Raw genomic sequence first — 27,041 nt, 5'->3', positions numbered from 1 at the left:
TCCCTTTCTTGGGGTCCAGTACCATCCTGATTCTCCCAGTCTACCTACATATTGAAATCCCCCATAACAACTGTAGTAATATCTTTGCGACAGGCCAATTTCAGCTCCTTATTCAACTTACACACTACATCCAGGCTACTGTTTGGGGGCCTGTAGATAACTCCCATTAGGGTCTTTCTACCCTTAGAATTTCTCAGCTCTATCCATACTGACTCTACATCCCCTGATTCTAGTTCCCCCCGAGCAAGGGACTGAATATCATTCCTTACCAACAGGGCCACCCCACCCCCTCTGCCAGACAGTCTGTCCTTACGATAGCACGTATAGCCTTGAAAATTCATTTTCCAGGCCCTGTCCACTTGAAGCCACGTCTCAGTTATCCCCACAACATAGGTCAGAGAGGAGGGTGGACCAGTTAGGTGGGAAGGGAGATTGGAAGGTAGGACAGGTCATGAGGACAGTGCTGAGCTGGAAGGTTGGAACTGGGATAAGATGGGGGGAGGGGAAATGAGGAAACTGGTGAAGTCCACATTGATGCCCTGGGGTTGAAGTGTTCCAAGGCAGAACACCTCACCAACTGACTGCCCAAGAGATGCCAACACCAGTGAGTGTACCCACAAAAGCACTTAAATATTGAAACCCAGCCTGAAATTTCACTAGGATCAGATACCTTCTCACTAGACAGGGGCAGTGCCTACTATACAATGTTTATAGAGAGAGAACATGATTACAGTGCTTGATGTCCATTTATTAATTCACAAATGTCCATGTGAAACAAAAAAATCTGGATTTAGGTTTTGGGGAGAACCAGGTCAAATCTCATACTGGATGGAAATCTACAGACATCTTACAAGATTGGATGTAAAACCTAACTGTAGAAGGGCAAAACTTTCACTTGGAAAATATTCTTTCTGCAGCCATAGATTTTAATTGTGATGCCCTTCCTGCAGTCTCATGGGTTCAGAACAGGGACCTTCTGAAATGTCTCTTGGGATTCTGAAGTGGCTTGACAGGATAAATGCTGGGAGGATGTTTTCCTTCATGGGAGAGTCTAGGCCCAGAGAGCATAGTCTCAGCCAGTTTAAGACTGAGATGAGGAGTGTTATGAATCTTTGCAACTCTTTGCCACTGAGAGCTGTGAGGGAGCTCCTGTATATTTGAGGCTGAGATAGATAGATTCTTGATCAATAGAGGAATCAAGGGTGTCAGAGAAAGGGCAGGAATGTGATCTTGAAGAATGTCAGATCAGCCATGATCCTATTGTATGGTGGAGCAGGCTTGATGAGGCAAAGGGCCTCCTCCTGTTCCTGTGCCTTATGGTCCTTTTGTGGTCTCCTTTATACATTTGAGGCATACTGACAACATTTAAGTCCAGCGTTGGTTACCCATCTCTACTTGCCCTTGAACGGAGTGACCTGTGAGACTATTTCAGAGGGCAGTTAAAAGTCATCCACACTGCTGTGAGTCTGGAGTCACACATAAAGCAGATCAATTATTCACGGAATCCCTACAGTGTGGACACAGGCCAATACCAATCCTGTGAAGGGCAATCCACCGAGGCCAAGCCCCTGTGCTATCCCTGTGACCTACAAGTTCCTATGGCTAACCTACCCTGGCATGCACATCCCCAAACACTATGGGCAATTTAGCATTGCCAATCCACCTAATCTACAAGTCTTTGGACAGTGGGAAGAAACCCATGGGAGAACATGCAGAGTCACCCGAGGCTGGAATCAAACCCAGGTCCCTGGCACTGTGAGGCAGGAGTGCTAATCACTGAGCAACCATGACATATCTTTCTCCAAAGGAGATTAGGGAACCAGATGAGTTTTAATGACAATTGACAATGTTGTTTTCTTGGCTTTCAATTCCAGATTTTATAAAATTGAATTCAAATTCCACCATCTGCCATGTAAAGCCTGGGTTTCTATGTTACCAGTTTAGTGACAAGGCCACTAGGCCATCACCGTGAAGCATTTTTCCATAGGAATCAATGTTAAAGGTACAGTCAGGTTCTTGGGGACAATTTTTCCCAGAAAAGATTATATAAAAGTTGAAATACCATAGCATGGTGCATTCTTTAGTGAAAAAAGCAAACTTCTAGCTTGTAGACTAAATCTTTAAATACATTTACAGCAAAACACATACATTGGAAGTTTCCCAGTTAACATATTGTAGAGACAATGTACTGTAGAGTACACATAGCAGGGAATTATTGTTAAAGGCAGAGAAATGTGAAACATAGAAAATAGGTGCAGGTAGGCCATTCAGCCCTTTGAGCTTGCACCACCATTCAATTTGATCCTGTAATCCCAGTATCCCACTCCATTTCTAAGTAGCAACGCCACCCTCCTCCTTTTTTACCAGCCCCCCCAATCTTCCTGAAACATCTGTAACCAGGAACCTCCAACAACCATTCCCGTCCCTCTTCTATCCACGTTTCCGTGATGGCCACAACATCGTAGTCACAAGTACCGATCCACGCCTTAAGTTCACCCACCTTATTTCTGATACTCCTTGCGTTGAAGTATACACAATTGAGCCCATCTCTGTGTCCGCAAGAATTCCCTGTCAGTGCTATCATCTCCATAGCCACCCTACATTCTTGAACATCCTGAAAAACAGCTAACCTACTTGCTGGACTACAAGTCCGGATCCCATCCCCCTGCCAAATTAGTTTAAACCCCCCCAAAGAGTGCTAGCAAACCTACCTCCCAGGATATTGGTGCCCTTCTGGTTCAGGTGCAACCCGTCCTGCTTGTACAGGTCCCACCTTCCCCAGAATGCAGTCCAATTGTCCAAATACCTGAAGCCCTCCCTCCTACACCAGCCTTGCAGCCACGTGTTCAACTGCACTCTCTCCCTATTCCTTGCCTCACTGTCACGTGGCACCGGCAACAACCCAGAGATGACGACTCTGTCCGTCCTAGCTTTTAGCTTCCAGCCTAACTCCCTGAGCTCCTGAATGACCTCCCCACCCCTCTTCCTACCTATGTCGTTGGTGCCAATGTGCACCACGACTTCTGGCTGCACACCCTCCCCCTTAAGGAATCTGAAGACACCGTCCGAGACGTCTCAGACCCTGGCACCCGGGAGGCAACAAACCATCCGAGAGTCTCGCCCATGTCCACAGAACCGCCTGTCCTGTCCCTCTAACTATAGAGTCTCCTATAACTATGCTCTCCTCCTCTCCCCCTTTCCCTTCTGGGCCTCAGAGCCGACCTCGTGCCAGAGACCCGGTCACTGCAGCTTACCCCTGCTAGGCCGTCCCCCGCAACAGTATCCATAGCGGTATACTTATTGTTGAGGGGAACGACCACAGGGGATCCCTGCTCTGCCTGCTCCCTCCCCTTCCCACCTTTAACTGTTACCCAGCTACCTCTGTTCTCTGGCGTAACTATGTCCCTGTAGCTTCTATCTATCACCCTCTCAGCCTCTCGAATAATCCTCAGTTCATCCAACTCCAGTTCCAGTTCCCTAATGCGGTCTGTGAGGAGCTAGAGCTGGCTGCACTTCCTGCAGGTGAAGTCGGCAGGAGCATCGGTGGTCACCCCTACCTCAAACATCCCGCAGGAGGAACATTCCACTGCCTGCGCTGCCATAACTCTACACTTAGTCTCCAAAACAAGAACACTAAATAGCTTACCTGTTCAGCCGACTGGTTCCTTCTCCACTCAATCTTCTTACCTTCCCAGAAGCCTCTGTTGACGACTTCCGGGTTCCCGCTCCTATTGAAAAAAAACACACAGACTGCGAAAAGAAAAATGTTCATTTAAACTGGTCTCCGCTTGCCTTCCAGCTCCCTCTCTGTGCGCCCAATGTAGCACTGAGCACTTTCTCTCTTTTGTTCTAGCTATGCATGTGGCATTGGACCGTCTATTTCAGTTACTTTCCCATGTGGGGTGATCTTTTATGGAACTGTATTGGGGCATTGACTGACTTTCATTCCCTTGTATTAACAGCATGTCCACATGGATTACATCATGGCGGCAGCCAACTTGTACGCACAGAGTTATTGCATGCAGGGGTCTCAGGACAGAGCTGCAGTCCAGCAGATACTGCTGTCAGTTGATGTTCCTCCATTCTCCCCCAAGTCTGGGGTCACCATCCACACCAATGATGCAGAGATGGAGGACGCTGCAAGTTTCGCGGGTATCGTATCCATCGTATGGCCCATCGTATCTTCCTATTGTCTGTCCTCTGTTACTAACCAGCCAGTCACCCTTGCATGTCCTGCTCTTTTGTACTTTGAGTAAGAAAGACAAACAATGTACAAATGCATCATAAAGGGTTCAAGGACCCCAGGAATAGAAGTCCCACCAGTTGCCAGTCAGTCAGAGGTGGGAAACCTTATGTCCCTCAGCAATGCCAGTGATACAGTGACAGGAATTGTTGAAAATACGCACACACACTGAGGAATCCAGGCCACAAATGAGTGATGATGGGGTGAGGTCTAATAAGTGGAGGAGTGCTATAGAGTCATACACCATGGAAACTTCTGTCCAACTCCTCCATGCCAACTAAGTTTCCCAAACTAAACAGGTCCCATTTGCCTGCATTTGGCCCATATCCCTCTAAACCTTTCCTGTTCATGTACCTGCCCAATTGTCTTTTAAATGTTGTGATTGTACCTGCATCTACCACTTCCTCTGGCAGTTCATTCCACATACAAACCAACCTCTGTGTGAAAAAAAGACTGGGTGCAGTTACAACAGAATGGAGCCCTGGTGTGGGCATTGGTCTCCCAGTTCAGTGCCTCAGTTGGCCAGCAGATGGGGATTTGAGAAAGGGAGCTGCCCATAGCTCTGTCTGTCTCACCCTGCTTTCTCCTACCTGCTTAAATGCCCCACCACCACTAAGCTCACCACAGAGGAAGTGGTTAAATTCTACCCACTGTCTCTGCATCAAACTCTCTAAGAATTTTACCCCTCTAAATAAGATTATATTCCACTTTTCTAAATTCCTAAGAATCTCAGCCTGTTCTACTCCGTCATTATTGGCATGGACACTGAATAAGAGCCAGTAAAATAGACTGGGAGTGGCTACTTCATGGTAAATCTGCAGCAGGACAGTGAGAGGTGTTACTGGGAGACGTTTAGGGAAATACATTCCCTTTGTGCTCACAGAACCCTGGATGCCCAGGAATAGTCAGTACTGGAAGGAAAAGAAGGTCATGTAACAGGAACAAATAAATGGAACAATCAACGGAGGCCTTAGAGGAGTATAGAAAGTACAGGGTGTTCTCAAGTAAATAATTTGGAGATCAAAAAAATGGTCATGAAAAAGTGTTGGCAAACAACATTAGGAAGAATCCCAAGCCATTATGGCAGTATGGTGGCTTAGTGGTTAGCACTGCTGCCTCACAGGATCAGGGACCTGGGTTCGATTCCACCAGCAGACAACTGTCTGCGTAGAGTTTACACATATTTCCTGTGTCTGTGTGGGTTTCCTCGCACAGTCCAAAGATGTGTAGGTTAGGTGGATTGGCCGTGCTATATTGGACATAGTGTCCAGGGATGTGGAGGCTAGGTGGGCTAGCCATGGGAAATGTGGGGTTACAGGAATAGGATAGGAGTTGGATCTGGGCGGGATGACTCTTTCGAGGGTGGATCTGGGCTCGATGGGGTGAATAGCCTGGTTCCAAGTTGGAGGAATTCTATATTCTACAAGTATATCAAGGGGAAGAGAAGGAGAAGGGCCCATTAGGAACCAAGGGGGCAATCTGGGTTGGTACAGTGATAAATGAGTACTTCACATCCATCCCTATGCAGGCGAAGGAGAATGCAAGTATAGAATTCAAGAAGGTGGATTATGATGTTCCTGAGTAGATTGATAGAAGATGCGAGGAGGTATTAGAGGTTTCAGAAGATTGAAAAGTGGACAGATCCCAGATGAACTGTATCCCAGGTCGCTGCAGAAGACACAAGACGAAAGTACGAAGCCCTGACTCACAGGGGAGGTGCCAGAGGATTGGAATACACCACTTTACTGGAAGGGTGGTCGAGATAGACCAGAGAACCATAGACCAGTGAGACTAACATGAGTGGTAGGGAATCTATTGGAGAAGATTAATCTCCATATAGAGTGTTGGACTGGGTTGGCCACTTGAAAAAGGAGCAAAGTTCCAAAAGCTTGTGTTTTCAAATAAACCTGTTGGACTATAATTTGGTCTCATGTGATTTTTGACTTTATCCATGTGGAGTGGCAAGGTTTGATCAGGGATAGTCAGAATGGTTTTGTCAGAGGTAGGTCATGCCTCATTAATCTGGTGGAACTTTTCGAGGAGGTGACCAAGTGTTTGGATCAGGGCGGTTGATGTAGTTTATTTGGATTTCAGCAAGACCTTTGATGAGGTCCCATCTGAAAAACCGATATAGTAAAACCTCTTGAGATCCAAGATAACTTGGCAAGATCCAAAACAGGCTTTGAGGCAGGAGGCAGACAGAGGATGGTGATAGAACGCTATCTGTGTGACTGGAGCCCATTGTGAGTGGTGTGTCTCAGGGATCAGTGCTGTGTCCTTTGTTAAAAATCACACAATACCAGGTTATAGTCCAATAGGTTTAATTGGAAGCACTAGCTTTCGGAGCGACGCTCCTTCATCAGGTGGTAGTGGAGGAAGGAGCGTCGCTCCGAAAGCTAGTGTGCTTCCAATTAAACCTGTTGGACTATAACCTGGTGATGTGTGATTTTTAACTTTGTACACCCCAGTCCAACACCGGCATCTCCAAATCGTGTCCTTTGTTGTTTGTGACATTCATAAATGATGTAGATGAGATTGTTGGGAGATCATAAGAAGTTTGTGGATGACACAAAAATTGACTGAGTAGTTAACAGTGAGGAGGAAAATGTTAGGTTACAGAAGGATATAAATAATTAGTCAGATAAGCAGATCAGTGCAGTGGAACTTAACCCTGATAAATATAAGATGATATACTTTAGAAGAGGGAGTACTCCATGAATGGCAAAACACTAGGAAGTTCAAAGGAACAGAGGGATCTTGGAATGCTTGTCCATGGATCACAGATGGTGACAAAGGGGTGGTTAAGAGGCATGTGGTATGCTTTCCTTTGTCAGTCAAGGCATAGGTTATAAGAGCTGAGAGGTTATGTTGGAGCTGTACAGAACTTTGGTTAGGCCACAATTGGAGTACTGTGTGCAGTTCTAGTCACCACATCACAGGAGGGATGTGATTGCACTGGAGGGGGAGCAGAGGAGATTTTTCAGGATGATGCCTAGGGCAGAGCATTTCAGCGATGAAGAGAGTGTGGATAAGCTCAGGCTGTTTCTTTGGATCAAAGAATACTGAGGGGGAATTTGGTTAAAGTGTATAAGTTTATGAGGGGCATGGTCAGGGTGGATAGAAAGCAGAGTCAAAAAGTGTAGCGCTGGAAAAGCACAGCAGGTCTGGCAGCATCCGAGGAGCAGGAGAGTCAACGTTTCGGGTGTAAGCCCTTCTTCAGAACGTTTTGACTCTGATCTCCAGCATCTGCAGTCCTCACTTTCTCCCTGAATAGAAAACAACTGTTCCCCTTAGTTGAAGGGTCAAGTGATGGGAGGGGGGTTGTAGCATAATTTTGAAGTGAAAGGCAGGAAATTTAGGGGGAATTTGAGGAAAACCCTTTTAACCCAGAGGAGATCTGGAATGCAATGCCTGGATGGGTTCTTGAGGTGGGAATGCACATAACCAAAAAAGTATTTAGATGAGCATGTGAGGTGTCATAACATTCAAGGATATGAGCCTAAGGTGGGAAAGGGGCTCTCGTATCAATAGTGTATTTTTGGTGATACAGACTCACTGGGTCGAAGGATCTCTTCTGTATTCTGTGAACAGTGGAGTACTGGAAGTAAGTTTTTTTTTTCCTTAAGCACCCTATATACTTTTTTTTTCTTCTTTTATGTTCTGTAGTAAGTTTGATCTGAAGATTTGTGAGCCTCCGCCCACTTGTTGTGAGTGATCTTGCCGACTATATAAATATATAAATATACACACTCCAGTGATGGCCCTGGGAATGTAACCGCTCACCTTTCATGTCAGCATGTTCACTCAACTTCTGTGTCTGCTCATGCGCTTGCCTTTTTAGTATTTAGAAAGAAAATGTTTTGGTTAGGCCTTTGTCATTTCAGAAATATAAATCCAAATAACAGTGGGCTGTCAAAATGAAGCCCAATTGTTGTGAATTTGCCAGCTCTAGTTTGACAATAATAATTGGAAGCTCTCTGTAACATTTCTCCGACACCTTCGGAAAATAGGAACACATGCAATAAAGGAGCTGACTCAGACAGATTGCAGAGATCAAAATGATCTTGTTAAACCTTTGAATACACAAGTGCACAATCATTTCTGACTGCTTTCATTCTGCTAATCTTATTTTGTACATGGAAACATTGCCTGTGGTGACACTTGAAGAATATGTTGTATTTTATTTAGGGGGCTGCTGTCTCATTAAAGGGAGACAACTGATGGTGGTTTAACCTGAGGGTTCATTTCTCAATATCTCCCCTTGCCTGAGGTGTGGTGACCTTCAGGTTAAACCACCACCAGTCATCTTTCTTTATTGAGAGAGAAACCTTATTGTCCACTAGGACTACGGCTGACTTGACTCCATTGACAAATTTGGACCAAGTTGTTATCAGCCTTATGCTGTATCATCAACTTTCTCTCAACTCACCTTCTCAATTGTTTCTTGTTTCAGAAAATGAGCGTTTGCTGCAATTGAAAAATCTCCTCTCTTCTTGTAAGAATTTTCCTGGATGTAAGATGCAACCTCTTGACTTTGAGAAGGTACGTTTGATCTCGTCAATTACAGATTTTTACAGAGAATTTTAAGAAGGAATTTTGTCATATTTTCCTACTTTCCTGCTTGGTTTTATAGAGTCATAGAGATGTACAGCATGGAAACAGACCCTTCCATCCAACCCGTCCATACGGACCAGATATCCCAACCCAATCTAGTCTCACCTGAGAGCACCCGGCCCATATCCCTCCAAACCCTTCCTATTCATATACCCATCCAATTGCCTTTTAAATGTTGCATTTGTACCAGCCTCCACCACTTCCTCTGGCAGCTCATGAGGTTCCTCACACTTCCTGTTACCTATATCTTCAAATTGTGATTTCTTGGAGCATGCATGTTCCTTCTTGTCCTGATTAGAATAATGGAGCAATGTCCATCAGGTGAGACCCACATCTGCTCTATTATCTTCAGTTTAATTATTTACTCTTCACGCTTTCTGCTTTTCTTTATTCACTTGTGGAGGGAAAGGTGTTACTGGCTGGGCCAGGATGTATTGACCATCCCTTGTTGCCATTGAGAATTGGCAGTGAGCTGCCTCCTTGAACTGCTGCAGTCCTCATGTTTAGACAAACCCACAATGCTGGTAGGGAGAGAATTCCATGATTTTGTCTCTGCGACGGTGAAGGAGCAGCGATATATCTCCGAGTCTGAATCATGCAGTGTCTTGGAGGAGAACTTGCAGGTGGTGGTGTTCCCATGTGTCCGCTGCCCTTGTCCTTCCAGAAGCAGCCAAGGATTTTGAAGGTGCTGTCTGAGGATCTTTGGTGGATTTCTGCAGTGCACCTTGTAGATAGTACACACTGCTGCTACTATCGGTGATGGAGTGAGTGGATGTTTGTGGATTTGGTGCCAGTCAAGCAGACTGTTTTGTCATAATAATAGAGTCGTTCAGCACAGAATGGCCTTCAGCCCAACTAGTCCATGCCAGCCAGGTTTCCTGAACTGAACTAGTCCCATTTGCATGTGTTTGGCCAATATCCCTCTAACCCTTTCCCATCCATGTACCTGTCCAAATGTCGTTTAAATGTTGTAATTGTACTTGCCTCTACTACTTCATCTGGCAGCTCGTTCCATATACTCTGTGTTAGAAAGGTTGCCCCTGAAGTCCCGTTTAAATCTTGTGCCTCTCACCTTAAACCTATGCCCTGTCGTTTTGGACTCCCCTAGCCTAGGGAAAAAAGATCTTGGCTATTCACCTTATCTGTGCCCCTCAAGATTTTATAAACATCTAAGTGCTGGATGGTGGCAAGATTTGTGACTGTTGTTGGCGTGAAAATGGTGTGGGAGGATCTCGTTTGCAGGATTGACTTTTTTTTGTTACACCATTGCTTCTCCTTCATATAGAGCCTATTCTTTGGATTTCACCACACAGTGTGGTACTTTACTTGGTAACAGGGTCCTTGGTCGTTGACTTTGTCCTTCCCCATGTTGGAGAAAGTGAGAACTGCGAATGCTGGAAATCAGAGTTGAGAGTGTGATGCAGGAAAATCACAACAGGTCAGGCAGCATCCGAGGAGCAGGAGAATTGACATTTCAGGCATAAGCCCTTCATCAGGAAATCCTTCATTCCGAAGGGCTTATGTCTGAAATATCAATTCTCCTTTTCCTCGGATGCTGCCTGACCTGCTTTTCCAGCACCACACTCTCGACTCCTTCCCCATGTTGCCCAAGATGGGCAGCAGATGTGCAGTAGTATGGCACTCTGGATGGGTATCTGAATAGGAAAGGATTAGAGGGATATGAGTCAAGTGCTAGCAAATGGGACTAGATTAAGTTAGGATATCTGGTCGGCATGGATGAGTTGGACCGAAGGATCTGTTTCCATGCTGTACAGCTCTAAGACTGTGTGATGGGTTGAGTTTCATAAGGCAGTTATTATTAACAAGGGTTAATTGATTTGATATTTTAAGGCTTAATGATTTTAGCCTCTCTCACTGAGATGGAAAAGACTGTTGGAAGATGGTAACCAATATTGTTCAAGTTTCTCTGTTGTGAGCCATAACTGGTAGATTTTGGAGTAACAATACACGGCTTTTCACTGAAGGGATCTTTTGAATTAGATATAGCTCTTAGGACTAAAGAGATCAGAGGAGAAAGCAGAATCAAGTTGGATAATGGTATCAGATTATGCAGCTGGCTTGAGGGCCGAATGGCCTATTCCTGCTCCTAGTTTATATGTTAAGAGGAAGATTTTAGTTGACAAGATGAAGAAAAAGTTATGATTTGTTAAAACATGCACAAGCAAAAATGCCCATTGTTGATTTTCAATAATTGAATTATTTAATTTGCAGGACGACGATACAAACTTCCACATGGATTTCATTGTCGCTGCCTCAAATTTGAGGGCTGAGAATTACGACATTCCAGCTGCCGATCGCCACAAGGTAGGCAGCGCACACCTGGACAGAGCGCTTTGCGATGGCATGCACAGGCAAGCAGGAGAACATGATCTTCCCCTGTAAGGGGGTGGAGTTCCAGGTGGGGTATAGGGAACATTAACCACAGCGCGTGCCAATTACTGTTTAATATCTACCATATGAACTGAGCTGGAACCTCCGAGACCCAATTAACCGTCAAAGGGTTAGTAATATCCTGGAAGTCATTAATCATTGTGTGTAACCCCAACCAGGACCGTCCACACCGCACTGGTCTCTCAGCTTTCACACTACCTGTACATGCAAGCTTTCTGTCACTGTAACATCTGCAGAGTAAGATTGATACGAACAATTAACCACAGGATATTAGCACAGAGCAGTCACAGCAGCAAATGAAAATGCTAGCAATTTTTAACCCTGGGGGAACGTTATGGAATGTTGTTCCTCATTATGTAGAATTTAAAGCTCAGAAACATTTGGTCCACCTGCCCTCTGCAAGTGCTTATACTCCACATGAGGCTCCTCTCATTCTATTTCTTCTCACTACTTCAACATATTCATCTATTCCTGTCTCTCTCATGTCCTGATCTAGGTTCCCTTTAAATGCCTCCATAGTCCTACCAGACGAAAGGGCTGCGCTCTCATTAGAGAGAAGAGAGAGGTGACAGGTGGTGGTTTCTGAGGGTCTCTATGCCTCAGATGAGGGGAGTGGTTGAGAAGGAGGATATTCATGGTAACTTCAACCATTGTGGGAATTGAACCCATGCTATTGGCATCACTGCATTGCAGTTGAAAAGTGTGGCGCTTGAAAAGCACAGCAGGTCAGGCAGCATCTGAGGAGCAGGAGAGTCGACATTTTGGGCATAAGCCCTTCCATCACTGCATTGCAAACCAACTGTCCAACCCCTGCATATTTGGCCTTAAATTTTCAATGTGACAGCTAGCAAGTTCCTCATTCTACCAATAATTCCCTTATTGAATTTATTGGTGATAATTTCATGTTCTTTTGGCACAGTCAGTAGTGTTCTTGCCTCTGAGCCAGGGGCTCCTGATTCATGAGATGGAAATGTGTTGCTGGAAAAGCGCAGCAGGTCAGGCAGCATCTAGGGAACAGGAGAATCGACGTTTCGGGCATTAGCCCTTCTTCCTGAAGAAGGGCTAATGCCCGAAACGTCGATTCTCCTGTTCCCTAGGTGCTGCCTGACCTGCTGTGCTTTTCCAGCAACACATTTCCATCTCTGATCTCCAGCATCTGCAGACCTCACTTGCTCCTGATTCATGTCCCAACATAAACTTTGCTAGTCAAGAAAGGTGGGTTAGTAACACGCCCACAGGTGAATTTGTAAAGTCTTCTGAGACGCACCAATGGCAGAGGGTAAGAGTGGGAGCCAAATGGAGGAAAGAAGTTTGGAGCCTTTACTGTCACTATCTAAAGTTCCAGATGCATGTAAAATATGAATGTTTGCCACAGCAACTCAACTTGCCTGAGTGAACTGTAACAAGTACTATCTTCTCTCTATAGTCCCTAATGTGTGTAAATCCTAGGAATGGAAACATCTTTGAAGCATCCTGCATTTCTTATAGAGTTCTGTTAAGTTGGGGTACTCGGCCTTCACTTTATTAAAGGAATGTGCCACACCTTGCTTAATCTTTCCTGTTTTATTTGCTGTTTCTCTCCCCTTCACTTCTCTGCCCTGTGATCTCCTGCAGGTGGTGATACATGCTTCCCTGAGCTCTCTCTGGCCTTCCGGTCCGGCACCACTCTTTCTGTTTAAGCCCAAGACAGTGACTGTCTGCATGTTACCTGACTCCAGTAAAGGCATCGCTGCCAAACTGAGCTGATCTTTTCCTGTTATCTACAAACGCATATCCTCCAGCAGGAGGCAGAAGCAAAAGTGAATTGATGATCATGAGGCAATTGAAAAGTGATTTGGGCAGCACTTGCCCCATCGTCCAAAAACTCTAGAGTTAAACTCAGGGGGTGCAACACCTCATCTGGAATCCACCTGATACTCTCCTTAAACCAATGGCTCAGTGGTTAGCACTGCTGCCTCATAGCGCCAGGGATCTGGGTTTGATTCCAGCTTCGGGCAACTGTGTGGAATTTGCACATGCTCCTCGTGTTCATGCAGGATTACTCCAGTTTCCTCCCACAGTCCAAAGATGTGTGGGTTAGGTGGATTGGCCGTGCTAAAATATCCAGAGATGTGCAGGCTAGGTGGGTTAGCCATGGGAAGTGCAGTGTTACAGGGATGGGGTTGGGTATGAGTGGAGGGTTGGTGTGGGCTCAGTGGGCTGAAATGCCTGCTTCCAAACTGCAGGGATTCTGTGATTAATGTGGCTTATTAGCTAGGGAAGAAGGAACGTGTTTGTATAGACCATTGTTCCTCAGGGCATCTCCACATAATTTAAGACTACTTTTTGTAGTCAATATTTAAGTGTAGGAAGTTGCAGAATGTTGGAGACAGGGTTTCAAACCACTCGGCTCCCTTGTTTTAATCAGAAACATGTTGGGAACAGGTAAAGGTTTCCAACTGCATCTTTCACTTTCCTGACAGAAGTAACAGATGCACTTTTGCCCTGCCAAAGACGGCATCTGACCCCCAATGTCAAACAGGAACCATATCTTTACGATGGGTGTGAAATGTTCCAGACTGAATTTCAGATAAATGAGCACAAAGTGAAGAGACCCAATCACTGAAAACCTGTTAGTTCAGTGCCAGGTTTCATCAGAAGCCGACGGAGGGAACTACTCATTGGTTCCAGCCATAACCTTTAGCCACAACACCCAAACATTCAGAACAGACTGGCACTGTGCCAGTGCACTTAACATCATTAATGTTTCTAAAGCAGTGTGTTTATAATAATATGAGAAGTGATAGCAGGCAGATGGAGTCTGATTTACAATAGTCCTGTAAATGTGCACTCTGAAGCTCTTCCAAATGATGTTAGTTGAAAAATGTTTACTCTTAACTCCACACTTTGACTTGATTCCGAAATTCTCGATTAAACTGTACCCTGCCCTCATTTCCCTCGAGTTCACCTTTCCTTGGTACCCAGTCTCAACTCCTAAGCAGTTCCTTCTCTCTGCCCTACAATCATACCACAAACAAATAGTTTTAACGTTTGGCTTGACAAAGAATCCGGTCTTGCAGAGGCATAGAAGGGAAGTGGCATGAGAAGACGCTTGTCCATACTATACGTGAGGAAAGTACAGACCGGAGAGACACATGCCAATCACTTCAGCTGTACCTGTAAAGATGTGCCATCTAATCCTTATTTGGGCAATGTCTGTTCCTGTTGAAGGGTTTTTGCCTGAAACGTCAAGTCTCCAGCTCCTTGAATACTGCCTGACCTACTTTTCCAGCGCCACACTTTTCAACAATGTGCACTTCAGTATGAAAATGGCATTGGGAATACTGCTGACACCCCGAGGCCAACTTACGTGAGGCATTTTGATCAGCTCACAGTGCCCAGTTGAGGCAGTCACTCTGGGCATCTACTCGAAGGATCCAGGTCAATGATCGCAAAGGCAACAGGATGCTATTTGAAACCTAAATGAACTGCAGGTGCTGGAATTCAGAAACAAAAACCGAAATTGCTGGAAAGTGAGAGGAGTTAAAAGATGGGTTTTTTCAGGGTGAGGATGAGCTCAGCCAGGCGGAGGAGGCTGCTGGTGGATGGGTCAGGCTTTTCTTCCAGGAAGAAGAGAGCCCTGACACCATCTTGGTGAGGGACGGACAGGTAAAGGGATTGTTCGTCCACGGTAAAGAGGAGGCAGCTGCAGCCTGCAAACTGGACGTTCTGAAACTGACGTAAAGTCTCAGAGAAATCCCGGTTGTAAGTGGGTAGAAACTGGACAAGGGGAGGATGGAATGTGAGATGGAAATGTGTTGCTGGAAAAGCACAGCAGGTCAGGCAGCATCTAGGGAACAGGAGAATCGATGTTTCGGGCATTAGCCCTTCTTCAGGAATGCCCGAAACGTCGATTCTCCTGTTCCCTAGATGCTGCCTGACCTGCTGCGCTTTTCCAGCAACACATTTCCATCTCTGATCTCCAGCATCTGCAGACCTCACTTTCTCCTCGAGGATGGAATGTGAGTCTTGCACTGTGTACTCAACTTGCAATCACATAGGGTGGCAGACCTGAAAATGCAGTCCAGTGATACAATAGTTTACACCATGGTGATTTGCTGCAAAGCACCAACTCTAACTCAATACTGTTCAGTTTAGCTTGTCCTACATCATAGGTGTTTGTCTGAACATTGCATCAGATCACACTTTACATAGAACATTATAGCGCAGTGTAGATTACAGTGGTGCTGGAAAAGCACAGCTGGTTGGGCAGCATCTGAGGAGCAGGAAAATTGATGCTTCGGGCAAAAGCCCTACATCAGGTCTGAAGCTTCAGTCCTGATGAAGGTCTTTTCCCTGAAACGTCGATTTTCCTGCTCCTCGGATGCTGCCCAACCAGCTGTGCTTTTCCAGCACCACTGCAATCTAGACTCTGATTTCCAGCATCTGCAGTCCTCACATTTGCCTATTACAGCGCAGTATAGGCCCTTTGGCACTCGATGTTGCGCCGACCTGTGAAATTCATCTGAAGCTCATTTAACCTACACTATTCCATTCTCATCCATATGCCTATCCAATGACCATTTAAATGCCCTTAAAGTTGGCGAGTCCACTACTGTTGCAGGCAGTGCATTCCACACACCCTACTACTCTCTGAGTAAAGAAACTACCTCTGACATCTGTCCTATAACAATTTAAAGCTATGTCCCCTCGTGCTAGCCATTGCCATCCAAGGTAAAAGATCCACCCTATCTAACCCCCTGATTATCTTATATGTCTCAATTAAGTCGTCTCTCAACCTTCTTCTCTCGAATGAAAACAGCCTCAAGTCCCTCAGCCATTCTTCGTAAGACCTTCCCTCCATACCAGGCAACATCCTAGTAAATCTTCTCTGAACCCTTTCCAAAGCTTCCACATCCTTCCTATAATTCGGTGACCAGAACTGTACACATTACTCCAAGTGCGGCTGCACTAGAGCTGCAGAATGGCCTCATGGCTCTGAAGCTCAATCCCTCTACCAATAAAAGCTAACACACTGTATGCCTTCTTAACAACCCTATCAACCTGGGTGGCAACTTTCAAGGATCTGTGTACCTGGACACCGAGATCTGTCTACTCATCTACACTATCAAGAATCTTACCAGTAGCCCAGTACTCCATATTCCTGTTACTCCTTCCAAAGTGAATCACCTCACATTTTTCTGCATTAAACTCCACTTGCCACCTCTCTGCCCAGCTCTGCAACTTATCTATGTCTCTCAGTAACCTACAACATCCTTCGTCACTATCTACAACTCTACTGACCTTAGTGTCATTCGCAAATTTATTAACCCATCCTTCTATGCTCTCATCCAGGTCATTTATATAAATGACAAACAACAGTGGGCCCAAAATAGATCCTTGTGGGCACCCCATTAGTAACTGAACTCCAGGATGAATATTTCCCATTAACCACCACCCTCTGATTTCTTTCAGCTAGTCAATATCTGATCCAAATCTCTAAATCACCCTCAATCAAATGCCTCTGTATTTTGTGCAACAGCCTACCATGGGGAACCTTATCAAATGCCTTACTGAAATCCATATACACCACATCAACCGCTTTACCCTCATCCACCTAGAACACAGAACATTACAGCGCAGTACAGGCCCTTCAGCCCTTGATGTTGCACCGACCTGTGGAACCAATCCGAACCCATCCAACCTACACTATTCCATTCTCATCCATATGTTTATCTAATGACCATTTAAATGCCCTTAAAGTTGGTGCGTCTACTACTGTTGCAAAATCATAGAATCCCTACAGTGTGGAAACAGGCCCTTTGGCCCAACATGTCCACACTGGCCTCCGAAGAGTAACCCACCCAGACCCATTCCGCTACCCTATTACGCTACATTTGCCCTGTTAAAACATCCCTGAAGATTATGGACAATTCAGCATGGACAATTCACCTAACTTACACATCTTTGGATTGTGGGGGGAATCCGGAGCACCCACAGGAAACCCTCACAGACATGGGGAAAATGTGCAAACTCCACACAGACAGTCATCCCTGAGTTTGGAATAAAATCTAGGCCCCTGCTGCTGTGAGGCAACAGTGCTGACCACTGAGCCACCATGCCACCCCAATCACCTGTTTGGTCACTTTCTCAAAGAACTCCATAAGGTTTGTGAGGCATGTCCTACCCTTCAGAAAACCGTGTTGACTATCCCTAATCCTAACTCTTATAACCCTTTCCAACACTTTACCCACAACCAAAGTAAGGCTCACAGGTCTATAATTTCCAGGGTTGTCTGTACTCCCCTTCTTGAACAAGGGTGCAGTCTTCTGTTCAGTCTTCTGGCACTATTCCTGTAGACAATGATGACATAAAGATCAAAGCCAAAAGCTCAGCAATCCCCTCCCTGACTTCCCAGAGAATCCTCGGATAAATTCCATTCGGCCCAGGGGACTTATCTATTTTTACACTTTCCAGAATTTCTAACACCTCCTCCGTATGCACTCAATCCCATCTAGTCTGGTAACCTGTATCTCAGCATTTCCCACAACCACATTGTCTTTTTCTAGTGTGACTATTGACGAAAAGTATTCATTTAGCGCTTCCCCATCTCATCTGACTCCATGCACAACTTCCCACTGCTATGCTTGATTAGCCCTAATCTTAGAGGAGAAAGTGAGGTCTGCAGATGCTGGAGATCAGAGCTGAAAATGTGTTGCTGGAAAAGCGCAGCAGGTCAGGCAGCATCCAGGGAACAGGAGAATCGACGTTTCGGGCATAAGCCCTTCTTCAGGAATGAGCCCTCATTCCTGAAGAAGGGCTTATGCCCGAAACGTCGATTCTCCTGTTCCCTGGATGCTGCCTGACCTGCTGCGCTTTTCCAGCAACACATTTTTAGCCCTAATCTTACTCGAGTCATTCTTTTATTCTTTTATACCTATAGAAAGCTTTAGGGTTTTCCTTGATCCTATCTGCCAATGAATTCTCATGGCCCCTCCTGGCTGTTCTTAGCTCTTTCTTTAGGTCTTTCCTGACTAACCTGTAACTCTCAAATGCCATAACTGAGCCATCACATCTCCTCCTACCATAAGCCTTGTTCTTCCTCTTGACAAGAGATTCAACTTTACAAATTCTAAACCGTGTGACACCCAGTCAGATTCTCTGGCTGTACTCCTAGTGGAAACTTCTTGAAGAAGTTTCATTTATAGCTTCACTGTGTGGTTTCCTTTGGAGCCAGGTTTGGAATCATGCCCCTTGGAGCCCAATGGGTATTGGAAAGCAGAGCTTCCTTATTCATCAAACAGGACTAAAACCTTATCCTCTGCCACATTTCACATTGCATCCTTCAAGGATAGAAAATCCCTTGCTGTATCACTGCTCATACATTTTTGTGTCTTATTTACAGTAAATCCTACTACAGTTGAGTGCATGGCCTGAGCTAAACATCCTGAAAACATTGAATTGAATTGAATTGAATTTATTGTCACGTGTACCGAGGCACAGTGAAAAGCTTTGTTTTGCAAGCAATACAGATCAGAGTTAAATAGTTTTGGACACACAAGCCCATGTAATCCCCAAAAGGACCCACACACTTTGAAGATACACTGAATGGTAGATGCATTCTGCCACTGGAGAAGGGCTTCCAGGATTTGAGCCCATGACAGTGAAGGAATGGTAATATAGCTCCCAGTCAGGAGGGTATCCAAAGTGACCTCAGAGTTACAGAGAATCATAGAGATATATAGAGAGTCATACAGCATGGAAACAGTCCAACTCATTTGGGCCAACCAGATATCCTAAGTTAATCTAGTCCCAGTTGGCCCACATGTCTCTAAACCCTTCCCATTCATGTACCCATCCAGGCGCCTTTGAAATTGTAAGAGCCTGCACCTCTGACAGCCCATTCCATACAAGCACTACCTCTGCCAACACTCTAGGAGAGTTGCTACATAAATGAGATGGACAATATAAAGTCACAACAATTTTTACTTCTTTTACTGGGCGGTGAGAATGGTCCCAATTATAATTAATTTCTTGGACATCAAAATAAAATCTACTGTATTTTAGGTGAATTTGGATAATGGACTTTATTTTTAAAAGAGCTATTCACAGGATGTGGGCATCACTGACCAGGGAAGCATTTATTGCCCATCCCTAACTGCCCAGAGGGCACAATTCGACCACAATTGTTTTATATGCTTACAAGAAATGCCCTGTCTGAGCTAATTCAGAGTTAGTAGGTATTTTAAGATATTGGTTGGGAAATTAGGAGAGGAAAAAGGATATTGTTTTTAAAAAAAATCACTAATGTTGACTGATTCTGAAAGACATTTGGGTCCATGACTGAGAATCTATGAGATTCCTCACTATCCTTTTATCTTATACTGATATTCATTTGCTGTGATCCAATGGCTGCTAACTGCTTCCCCAAAGTATTTACAACTCACGCAGGCCACTTATTACCAACTGGACAATGACCAGAAGACAAAGGCACAAAAGTAGACCATTCAGTGAGATCATGGCTGATCTGATCATCCTCAACTTCACTGTGCCGCCTTTTATGCTGCTGCCTTATGCGCCGCATGAGCCATCTCCTTGTCTAACTCTTCATCTAACTCCATAAACAGATTCTTCTACTCCTTTTACCCTCCTTGAGTTCCCCTTGATTCCCCTTGAATGCATTTAGGGCGGCACGGTGGCTCAGTGGTTAGCACTGTTGCCTCACAGCACCAGAGTCCCAGGTTTGATTCCAGCCTCAGGCGACTGTCTGTGCGGAGTTTGCTCCAAGTGCTCCGGTTCCCTCCCACAGTCCAAAGTTGTGCAGGTCAGGTGGATTGGCCATGCTAAATTGCCCGTAGTGTTAGGTGCATCATTCAGAGGGAAATGGGTCTGGGTGGGTTACTCTTCGGAGGGTTGGTGTGGACTGGTTGGACTGAAGGGCCTGTTTCCACACTGTAGGGAATCTAATCTAATCTCTTCCCTGAGCTAAAGAGTTCTCCATTCTAACCACTCAGTTGATAATGAGGTTTCCCCTGAATTTCCATTTTGGATTCATTCGTGACTTAAATTTATGGCAACAATTTCTGGTCTCCCTTACAAGTGGAAACATCCAGGAAGATATGTTTTAGGACCAGATTGGACCATGTGACATTTGAGCTTGCTTCACCGACCAATATAATTAGGGCTAATCTTTTTATGGTTAAGAGCCAGTCACATTGCTGCAGGTCTAGAGTCACCCAAAGGCAAGACCAGGTAAGGATGACTGTTATCTTCGCAAAATGGCATCAGTGAACAAGATAGGACTTTCCTGACAATCAACAATGATTAAGTATTCATCATTAGACTCTTAATTCTTGTTGAATTTATTTTTCACCATCTGCCATGGTAGGATTCAGACGCAGGTCCCCACAACGTTACTTAGGTCTCTCTGAATTAATAGACTAGTGTTAATACCACCATTGCCTCCCTCAAAGTTTAAAAATCTCCATTGAGCAGAGAAGTCAGTAGCCAGCCAGCAACACCGACATTCAAGAGGGAATATAAAAACGACAAATGGAAACAACAAACTAAATATAGAATCCTCTTGGGTACCCAGTCTAGAGAGGGCAAAGGAAGTATTACCATACTCTGTAGCTGAGCTAGGATTTAGTAACTTTGGAAAAGAGAGAGGATTGTGAAACTTGCAATTGTATTGTAGGTTTGAACCCATTTGCACTCATGCAGTGTGTCAGAAATTGTTTTCAGTAATCTAATAAGACCAGCTTGTTTTTATTATTGTCCAATCCAATTAACACATTTCCTCCGGTACCTTGTTTACTGAACCAGTTTTCCAGTATTCCACACTTTTCCCACAATTGTTTCATTCACTTACAACTACTGACACCGCCATGTGTGAGCTAATTCAAAGTTAGTGGATATTTTAAGATGTTGATTGAGAAATTGGGTGAGGAGAAAGTTTTTTTTTAAAAAGTCACTCATGTTGACTGATTCTGAATGACATTTGGGTCCATGACTTTGAAACTATGAGACTCCTCACTATCCTTTTACCTTATACTGACGGTCATCAGACTTTAGAAACTTTCATTTGCTGTGATCCAATGGCTGCTAACTGCTTACCCAAAGTATTTACAACTCACGCAGGCCAGTTAGTACAACTGGACAATGACCAGAAGACCATAAGACAAAGATGCAAAAGCAGCCATTCAGCCCACCAAGTCTGCTCTGAGATTCAATGAGATTATGGCTGATCTGATTGTTCTCAACTTCACTGTACTGCCTTTTCTGCTGCTGCCTTATTCTCCACATGAACCATCTCCTTGTCTAACTCTTCACCTAACTCCACAAACAGATCTTTCTATTCCTTTCTCCCTCCTGGATTTATCCAACTTTGAATTCCCCTTGATTCCCCTTGACTGCATTCCCTGAGCTAAAATGTTCCCCATTCTAACCACTCAGTTGTAATGAGGTTTCCCTGAATTTCCCTGTTTGATTCATTAGTGACTTAAATTTATGGCCACAACTTATAGTCTCCTTTACAAGTGGAAACTTCAATATTTTTGAATATGATTAACAAGTCACCTCTCAGTCTTCACTTTTTTCAGAGGAAAGCCCCTCATTATTTCCTGATAGGTATAACCACTCAGTTTGGGTATTTTTATTTTCCATTTCCTTCTCTAATTCCTTTTTATAACATGGAAGCTGTTCATTTTTTTTGGTCTCTGTATTTAAGAAAGAATATATTTCCATTAATTGGAAATAGTGTAGCTAAAGGTTAGCCCCTAGTATGAGATTCCTCTAAATCCTTCCTATTTATGTACCTGTCAAATGTTGTAATGAGACACACTGCTACTACTTCATCTGGCAGCTCATTTCGTACACACACCACCCTCGGTGTGAAAATATTGCCCCTCAATACCCTTTTAAATCTTTCTCCTCTCACCTTAAACCTATGCCCTCTAGTTTTGGACTCCACTACCATTGGAAAAAGACCTTGACTATTCAGCCTATCCAAGCCCCTCATGATTTTTAAAATCTCTATAAAGTCACCCCTCAGTCACCGATGCTTTACAGAAAGCAGCTGCAGCCTATTCAGCCTCTCCATATAACTCAAGCCCTCCAATCCCAGCAACATCTTGTCATTATTTTTCTGCATCCTTTCTCGTTCAACAACATTGTTACCGTACCAAGACCACCAGAATTGTACGCACTATTCCAAAAGTGGCCTCACCAGTAGCTAGTTTAGTTTGGGATGCATGGTCGGCATAAACCAAAGGTACTGTTTCCATGCTGTGTGACTCTGAGTGGTTTGTCCTGTGCTATAGCCAAAGCTATCTTAAATGATCAATTCTAAGTTTCCCAATGATAGGTGACAAGCTAACTGACCCTGTTTTCTGTCTCCCTCCATTCTTAAATGGAGGACTTATATTTGCTCCTTTCCTGAGCTAATTTTGAGAAAAAAAAACACTAACACAACTATCACCTCATCGATCACCTGCTTTCAGAGCTTAGGATAAAGTCCATGTGGATCCATGGAATTATCAGTCCGCAGCTCTAGCAGTGTGCTCAGTGCTGCTTCCCTTGTGATTAAAATTTCATATTTTCCTTTCATCTCCTGAGTTCCAGCTGTTACTGGGATGATGTTCATCATCTCTATGGTGAAGACAGAAGCAAATTATTTGTTCATTTCATTCATCGTATTTTCATTATTTGCTCTACGTTCCCCATTCTCAGTCTGTAGAGAACTTCGTTTTACTCACTGTTTTACTTTTTAGATATTGGTAGAGACTCTTGCTATCTATTGTTAGATTCGTAGCTTGCTTTCTCTTGTAGTCAGACCTCCTGATTAGCCTTTCAATAATTCTCTGCAGTTTGTTCTATTCCGACCAACCATCAAATCTGCTGTTCATTGGACAGGTGGGAAAATGGAGTTGAAGTCCAAGATCAGCCATGATCATCTTAAATATTGGGGCAACTTAATGGGCCTTATGGCCTACTCTTCCTCCTATTTGTTATGGTCATGTTCTGTTTTCAATCAAGGTGATGGTCTGCCCTTTGTGTCTTAATCTTATTTTTTCAATCACTGAGAAGCTCAGTACATAGGCAAGTGATTATCCCAGATCTACGCTGATCCACTATGTTGTGATTGTACACATCCTCTTAGTTCTTTAAATCTGCCAATGCTTCCTTCTTGCACATTCCTGATTCCATTTACTCCCATTCAGCTGCTAAAGCTGTGGAATTTCTTTCCTCCTTTTGGAATTAACCTTGTTGCAGCCAACCGAGGGTGAGGTGGTTTAGGTGACGGCAGAAAGGGAGCCAGTTCATCCTTTGTCGTCTGGGAGCTTATCACTTTGGGGTATCCCCTCTGGAACAATAGCGACCTGTGGAACCCTTGACTCTGAACAATGCTCAGAATCACAGAATCGTTATGGTGCAGAATTGTGACAGCCTTTTGTGCGTGTACCAGTTATATTACCTCTTGCCTTTTCCCCCATGTCCCTGCACACATTTCTATCCAAATAATCATCCACCACCCTTTTCAATGACTGTGTTGGGTTCCTTCTTTTCCTCGAGGGTACAAATTGATGCCAAACTTCTAACCTTTTCTTCTTGAAAACTCCCAAGAGATGGGTGATGTTGGCTGTGAAGTTGTTGGTCATGGTTGTGGCACTAGACCTTTTCTTTGGTTGGGAGAATGTTGAGGGAGCTTTCCTCTGTATTCTACTAATGCTGTACCTGGGGTGAGGATGTTTAAACCACAGCCCGCTGAATCCCAGAGCCAAACATCCCCGCCTTTAATGAGCAAACAATTGCCTTTTTAAGAGATGATAGTGCAGTTGAACAGATGGATAGCTTCCAGGAAACTTCAAAGGTGGCTCCATTCTTGTAAAGGTCACCTGAGGTTCACTTTCATTCTGACTAAGATTCAGAATTAGGAGCAACCTGCCAGTCCATGGGAAGATCTGATATTTCAGATTTCATTTTAGTCAGTGGACAAACTGGTTCCAGCCAATTTGATAAATCAACAGGATAATTGTGTACACTTGCGAGTTTGGGAAATAACTTGTGTCGAGGGAGGGGCACCTCCCAGAGATTTCTTATACTGTTTGAAATTTGCTTCCAGCGGAGTAGCTAGGAAAGGGAATCTGAGGAAAATCTATTGACTAAGAGCACATGGAAATCTGGGTACTGTGGAAATAGGCTTCTTGGATTGTTTGTTTAAGGAAGCTTTTTCAACACTTTGTATGAGAGTAGCTTAGTCCTTATGCTTATATTTCCAAACTAGACCACCAGCAACCTGCCACCCCCACCCTGTTTGAAGGTGGAATCACTGGAGTAGATTCTTTGTTTCAAACTAACAGTTATGAATTTCCAAAGTGCATAACCTCACGTATTCCCACATAATATTTCATCTGCTGCATTTTTGCCCAATTGCTGAACCTGTGGGCTGTGAGTCATCCTCACCACTTATCGACCCACCTACTTTTGTTTCATCTGCAAACCTGGCTATAATAAAAAAGGAGAAGGTGGTGGTGGTGCAGTGATGATATCACTGGCCTTGCTAATCCACAGACCCTGGGCTAATGTCTGGGGAAGGGGTTCAAATGACATTTGGTGAAATTTGGATTTTATCTTTCAAAAAAAATGCTATCCAAAGAGCCGCTGTTGATAGTCATTTTTTAAAAAAGTACTGTCTGGTTCACAAATGGGAAGAAAATTTGTCAACCTTACCTGAACTGGTCCCCAAGACCTTATGGTGTAGGCAATAAATACTGGCCTAGTCAGTGATGACCACATCTCATGAATGCTTTTTTAGAAAAGGTTTCCTCCTCGAAGTCATATGTTGTATCTAATTGTGGCCTTCCAACAGTTACAGGTTGCCATCCTGAAAACTCCCTCCTTATCCCAACTTTCTGTCTTTCATTAGCTTGTCATTCCCCTATCCATGCTAACATACTAACTCCAACACCATGGACTCTGATCTTGTAAAGTAGTCCAACTTTAATATGAAGGTAGGCTAGCCAGTAATATTAGAAATAATAGTAAAAGTTTCTTTCAATACATAAGAAACAAATGACACTTCAAACTGATGCTGGAAGCCTAGTGATGGGAGATAAGGAAATAGCTGGAGAACTTAATAAATACTTTGCGTCAGTCTTCACAGTGGAAGACATGAGTAATATCCCAACAATTAAAGGGAGTCAGGGGCTGAGTTGAGTATGGTTGCCATTACAAAAGAGAAAATGCTAGAAAAGCTAAAAGGTCTTAAAATTGATAAATCTCCTTGCCCCGATGGGCTACATCCTAGAGTTCTGAGGGAGGTGGCTGAGGAAATAGCGGTGGCGTTGGTTGAGATCTTTCAAAGGTCACTGGAGTCAGGAAAAGTCGCAGATGATTGGAAGATCGCTGTTGTAACCCCCTTGTTCAAGAAAGGATCAAGACAAAAGATGGAAAATTATAGGCCAATTAGCCTAACCTCGGTTGTTGGTAAAATTCTAGAATCCATCATTAAGGATGAGGTTTCTAAATTCTTGGAAGAGCAGGGTCGGATTAGAACAAGTCAACATGGATTTAGTAAGGGGAGGTCTTGCCTGACAAACCTGTTGGAATTCTTTGAAGAGGTGACAAGTAGGTTAGACCAGGGAAACCCAGTGGATGTGGTCTATCTAGACTTCCAAAAGGCCTTTGATAAGGTGCAACACGGGAGGCTGCTGAGTAAGGTGAGGGCCCATGGTGTTCGAGGTGAGCTACTGGTATGGATTGAGGATTAGCTGTCTGACAGAAGGCAGAGAGTTGGGATAAAAGGTTCTTTTTCGGAATGGCAGCCGGTGACACGCGGTGTCCCACAGGGTTCAGTGTTGGGGCCGCAGCTGTTCACGTTATATATTAATGATCTGGATGAAGGGTCTGGGGGCATTCAAGCGAAGTTTGCCGATGATACGAAGTTAGGTGGACAGGCAGGTAGTACTGAGGAAGTGGGGAGGCTGCAGAAGGATCTGGACAGTTGGGAGAGTGGTCCAGGAAATGGCTGATGGAATTCAGTGTGAGCAAATGTGAGGTCTTGCACTTTGGAAAAAAAGAATACAAGCATGGACTACTTTCAAAACGATGAGAAAATTCATAAAGCCAAAGTACAAAGGGATCTGGAAGTGCTAGTCGAGGGTTCTCTAAAGGTAAACACGCAGGTTGAGTCCGTGATTAAGAAAGCGAATGCAATGTTGTCATTTATCTCAAGAGGGTTGGAATATAAAAGCACCGTTGTGCTACTGAGACTTTATAAAGCTCTGGTTAGGCCCCATTTGGAGTACTGTATCCAGTTTTCGTCCCCACACCTCAGGAAGGACATACTGGCACTGGAGCGTGTCCAGCGGAGATTCACACGGATGATCCCTGGAATGGTAGGTCTAACATATGAGGAACGGCTGAGGATCCTGGGATTGTATTTATTGGAGTTTAGAAGATTAAGGAGAGATCTAATAGAAACTTACAAGATAATACATGGCTTGGAAAGGGTGGACGCTAGGAAATTATTTCCGTTAGGCGAAGAGACTAGGACCCGTGGACACAGCCTTAGAATTAGAGGGGGTCAATTCAAAACAGAAATACGGAGACATTTCTTCAGCCAGAGAGTGGTGGGCCTGTGGAATTCATTGCCGCGGAGTGCAGTGGAGGCCAGGATGCTAAATGTCTTTAAGGCAGAGATTGATAAATTCTTGATGTCACAAGGAATTAAGGGCTACGGGGAGAATGCGGGTAAGTGGAGTTGAAATGCTCATCAGCCATGATTGAATGG

At 44.3% G+C, this 27,041-nt stretch overlaps 1 protein-coding gene across 1 annotated transcript in view; it reads left to right on the top strand.

The window, feature by feature from the left end:
- uba1 (ubiquitin-like modifier activating enzyme 1) overlaps positions 1 to 27,041 on the top strand; it is a 276,198-nt gene that overhangs the window by 123,963 nt on the left and 125,194 nt on the right. The window contains exons 17-21 of the mRNA XM_043708625.1: positions 2,297 to 2,306; positions 3,761 to 3,766; positions 3,963 to 4,152; positions 8,697 to 8,785; positions 11,090 to 11,182. Coding sequence (XP_043564560.1) covers positions 2,297 to 2,306; positions 3,761 to 3,766; positions 3,963 to 4,152; positions 8,697 to 8,785; positions 11,090 to 11,182 — 388 coding nt within the window. The remainder of the gene's footprint in view (positions 1 to 2,296; positions 2,307 to 3,760; positions 3,767 to 3,962; positions 4,153 to 8,696; positions 8,786 to 11,089; positions 11,183 to 27,041) is intronic.

This window comes from Chiloscyllium plagiosum, chromosome 18 (assembly GCF_004010195.1).
Source record: "Chiloscyllium plagiosum isolate BGI_BamShark_2017 chromosome 18, ASM401019v2, whole genome shotgun sequence".
Lineage (NCBI taxonomy): Eukaryota > Metazoa > Chordata > Chondrichthyes > Orectolobiformes > Hemiscylliidae > Chiloscyllium > Chiloscyllium plagiosum.
This window is presented reverse-complemented; position numbering and strand designations above follow the sequence as displayed.